This window comes from Sinocyclocheilus anshuiensis, unplaced genomic scaffold (genome assembly GCF_001515605.1).
Source record: "Sinocyclocheilus anshuiensis isolate Anshui unplaced genomic scaffold, SAMN03320099.WGS_v1.1 scaffold519, whole genome shotgun sequence".
NCBI classification, from domain to species: domain Eukaryota; kingdom Metazoa; phylum Chordata; class Actinopteri; order Cypriniformes; family Cyprinidae; genus Sinocyclocheilus; species Sinocyclocheilus anshuiensis.
This window is the reverse complement of record NW_015549637.1, coordinates 465,310-469,794: the sequence shown is the minus strand read 5'-3', so window position 1 is coordinate 469,794 and position 4,485 is coordinate 465,310. Positions and strand designations below refer to the sequence as shown.

At 44.0% G+C, this 4,485-nt stretch overlaps 1 protein-coding gene across 1 annotated transcript in view; it reads right to left on the bottom strand.

Moving 5' to 3' along the window:
- Positions 1-511: 511 nt before the first annotated feature.
- Positions 512-4,485, bottom strand: part of LOC107659791 (zona pellucida sperm-binding protein 4-like) — a 19,688-nt gene continuing 15,714 nt past the window's right edge. The window contains exons 5-9 of the mRNA XM_016448819.1: positions 1,803-1,960; positions 1,058-1,250; positions 844-991; positions 683-758; positions 512-595 (exon numbers count right to left, since the gene is read on the bottom strand). Coding sequence (XP_016304305.1) covers positions 513-595; positions 683-758; positions 844-991; positions 1,058-1,250; positions 1,803-1,960 — 658 coding nt within the window. The 3' untranslated portion in view covers position 512. The remainder of the gene's footprint in view (positions 596-682; positions 759-843; positions 992-1,057; positions 1,251-1,802; positions 1,961-4,485) is intronic.

The window sequence follows — 4,485 nt, the reverse complement described above, 5'->3', positions numbered from 1 at the left end:
AACTCACAAATGAGTTTACGTTGAGTCTGGGATGTAACTCCAGAACACTGTTGCAGTGTACAGGTTCACTACAGTTTTAAATGTTTAAGCCCAGAGACACACAGACATGAGGGTTGCTACTCCAGTTCCAAGTTAAAGTAACAATTGGTTCGTTAAAGAGTTTAATCAGACCAGTTTACCAGCAACCTTGGTGTAGCTAATAACATCTACAACACAGTTGAGGGTGGGAAACTTACATTATCCCCAAAGACACATAGTAACTGGACCTTTGTATCAACTTCCATAAACCAAAGGGCAAAATGGAAGCCTGAAACTTCCACTTCAAACTGAACTAGAAAGTTCAGAAACCAAATCACTGTAGGACTGGTTTACTGGGAAAAGCAGACTTTAAAATAAGCTCATGTAGTAGCTAAACAAACTAAATGAGAACTCCATAGTGAAGAAAGTGAGCCCAAACAACCTCTGGACAGTAACAGATTCAGGGTTTCATCAAGTTTATTAAAACAGCCATCTTACAGGATTACATGACCAAAGTAACTTCTCCACTGGAAACTATGGAATCCATGCAAGATGGTCTTGATGTGAACATCCCTTCCTGCAAAAAGGTTGAAGAAATAATCAGCATACCAAATCTTACCAAAAAGACAAGAAATAAAACTAAAGGGTAAGATGAAGCACTCACTTTTCCTGCTGCAACTCTGCTCACAGGATCCAAGAGATGAGGGGTGGCACACCGCTGTACTACAGTGGATGAAGATCTGACACGCAAAGGGTTTAACCATGGCATACATTAAGACGATTAAGGTCTCAGGCATGTAATTGAAGGTTGTGTGACGATTATACCATTTCCTGCAGAGGGGCCAGTGATGCCGGATCTACAAATGTGAACATCTTCACAATAAAGCGCTTGTAGTGGGTTGGGAACTGGAGACCAGATGATCCGGTCACTGGAACCAATGTGGTCAGGTAACAGTCATTCTGGTAAGGGCATCTGAAAGGGAAAGGGGAGGTTAGCAACGCCCCAGACTAGCTGGATAAACACTAGCATTACACTCACCCATCAACCAGAAGGTCCCACTGGGGTAGACTGAGTGGACTGGGGGTTGAAGTTGCCCAGCAGCGTCCCAGCATCAGGACAATGTTGGGGTCCGTCCTCTCCATAATGTGCACCTCTACATACACAGGCTCACGCAGGACTTTTGTGATGGGATAATCAGCATCACTGTAGTCGGACATGTAGGCCTCATCCCCTGAGGAACACTGGTGATTAACCAGAAACTGCTGCAACCTGTTAGTCTTAAGATACTAGGAACACATGGAACATACCTTCTGCACACCAGAGGAGCCAGTGAGGCTGGATCTACAAATGTGAACATCTTCACAATAAAGCGCTTGTAGTGGGTTGGGAACTGAAGACCAGACGATCCAGTCACTGGAGCCAGTGCAGTCAGGTAACGGTCATCCTGGTAAGGGCATCTGAAAGGGAAAAGGAGGTTAGAAAATCCCCAGACTAGCAGGATAAACATTGCCATTACACTCACCCATCAACCAGAAGGTCCCACTGGGGTAGACTGAGTGGACTGGGGGTTGAAGTTGCCCAGCAGCGTCCCAGCATCAGGACAATGTTGGGGTCAGTCCTCTCCATAATGCGCACCTCAACATACACAGGCTCTCGCAGGACTTTTGTTACAGGATAATCAGCATCACTGTAGTAGGACATGTAGGCCTCATCCCCTGAGGAAGAACACTGGGGTTTAAACAGACTCAAGTTTGAGGCTTTAAGACACAGGACAATACCTTACCTTCTGCACAGCCTTTAGTGACACATTGGCCATTGGCCAGTCTGAGCTCCACCCTGAGGGGTCCAGGGTCAGCTACTGGTGGAGGTGGAGGAACAGTGTTGACCTCCACAACCAGAGCTTCCACAGAAGTACCAGAGTACCTACACTGGAAGAGAAGCCTGGACAACATACAGGGAGCTTGTAGCATTTGTCAGATTAACGATTAAGAACAGCATTGATCACCTACTCAAAATGGCTGTCCCTTGTGATGGAACCAAACACTCCCATCCCCACTTCATACAAGGAGGTCATTCTGTTCTCATACACCACATAACCACTGTCCTCCTGCAAATAGCAACACTGTTGGCATCCAGTCCATCATAGGCCATGAAGCATAAAACCATAAGCAGCTACTTGCCATCATTCTTGTACCACATGCGGTCACAGGGAACTGGTATACAGCAAAGGAAGGTGTGGACCCCACAGGACTGCAAGGTGGGTCGTTTCCACTCAGTAGATGGACTGAATCCAGACTCAGTCGAGGCAGCATAACATCTCTAGCCACCACTACCACAAACTGGCCATCTCTTATACACTGGACAGTAACTGGAACACAGGCAGAAGAGCAGGTTAATGTCGAGGATCAGTTTAACTGGGAGCATAACACTGACTCAACACTCTTACCTGCCTTCCCATAGTAACACTGCTGTCCGTTAAAGCAGCAGTTGATAGCTTCACATTGAGCACCACTGATACCAGGTTGTCCACATTGGATCTGCTCATAATCACCTACAGCACATTTGTCCAAAGGCTCAGCCTTCGCTACTGGCTGCTGAAACTTCTGAGGAAACTGCTGATTAGTCTGTTGCTGCTGTCCGTTAAAGCAGCAGTTGATAGCTTCACATTCAGCACCACTGATACCAGGTTGTCCACATTGGATCTGCTCATAATCAGCTACAGCACATTTGTCCAAAGGCTCTGCCTTCGTCACTTGCTTCTGAAACTTCTGAGGAAACTGCTGATTAGTCTGTTGAACTGGCTGCTGAAACTTCTGAGGAAACTGCTGATTAGTCTGTTGAACTGGCTGCTGAAACTACTGGTCAGTTTGCTGGAACATCACAGCTAGAGGATTTTGAGCTGGAAGATCCCTTTGTGGAACAACATCACAAATAGAGCAAACCAAAACACATAGCGTTTGGAAATAAAACGAATGCCAGTTACCTGCCATTACTATCTAACAAAGCACAGTTTCAAACTGCATTGTACTTGTATTTGTACTCTGCAAATTAACAGTCGTTATCTACCCCACCCCTTTAATCAAGAATTATTACAGCTGCTTTGACTAATTAAGAATTTTACTCCATATTTGATTTGTTCTTTCCCACAGGAAACCAAATTACAACAACTGGGGCAAGTTCAAGCTCAAACCGGTGTGCACCGTTTTGCTACGGTTTCCGGTTTGAACGACATGTTTCCTGGAAACGGTGTGCAACGGGGTTTGAGATACGTTTTCTCTTGTTTGGTGGGTGTGTCAAACATATCAGCCCAATCAGCAGCAACATGTATATAAACCACGCGGTATTAAAGAGACAGCTGGGGTAAATATTACAATATCATAGCACAACAACAGTGATCAGCAATAATGATAAGCCTAACACTCACAATAAAAATAATACGGTCATATAGATCATAACACAGTCTCGGAGGTAAAAAGTGGATTATCCTTCACCTGAAATGTTTGTCTTTTCATCCTGAAAAACAAGGCAAATGTTGGATCACAATAATTAGGAACCACAGTTTGCACAAATCCCTTCAATCTATTGGGATGTTCTCTTTTATTTATGGACGGCAAGGGCATTGTCAAATTCTTCAAAAAGAACACAAAGAATGGCCTTCTCAGCTGCCATAGTTGCAACTTTTGCGTCATCAGAACAGGGTGTTCAACGCACCAGTTTCCGTTTAAAAAAGATTTTGCACCGTTTGGTCGGGGCTGAACGCAGCCCAGTTAAGCACATTGCCCTTTTTTTTTTTTGAGATTGATAGGTTGTCATAAACATAATCATTAAGGGGGCAATAAATAAAGTTATGTAAGAAAGCCAATCTCATAAAGGGTGGTCCAGATGCAGATGAGTATTGTCAAATGCTCATTTTCAAGTTCAAGGATAACTTTGTAAAAGAATTCAATCGATTCAATAAAATATAAGAATTTCTAAATAAGACTAACCATTAAATTTTCTTTTTTTAAAGAATGACTCCAACATGATGAACAAAAACTAATTTTAAAAAAAGATTTATCTTGTGTTTTTTGCTTTTATTTTGATAGGACAGTACATTGACAGGAAGTGAAGTGTGAGAGAGAGAGAGAGATCGAGAGAGAGAGAGGGGGCGGGGGGGGACTGGGAAAGGTCCACATATCAGGACGCCAACTTAAGACGCCTGAAGCACAATGGCGCTAAATGTCAACACACGGCCCATGATGCTATTGGCACAAACCATAACTCTTGATGTTTCCATTAGTGTTACAATTTAAAATGAAACTCAAACGCTCTTTACCATTTTCATGGTGAGTTGCCCCTGGGACGTCCGACGGCTGCCCGTGACTTTATCTCCTACGGCCAAAGGCCTAGACTACATACCCAAACTTACCTGTTAGGGCCAGACTCCTGGGCCCGGGGTAGAGCTCAAGGCTTGGAATCATAATGGA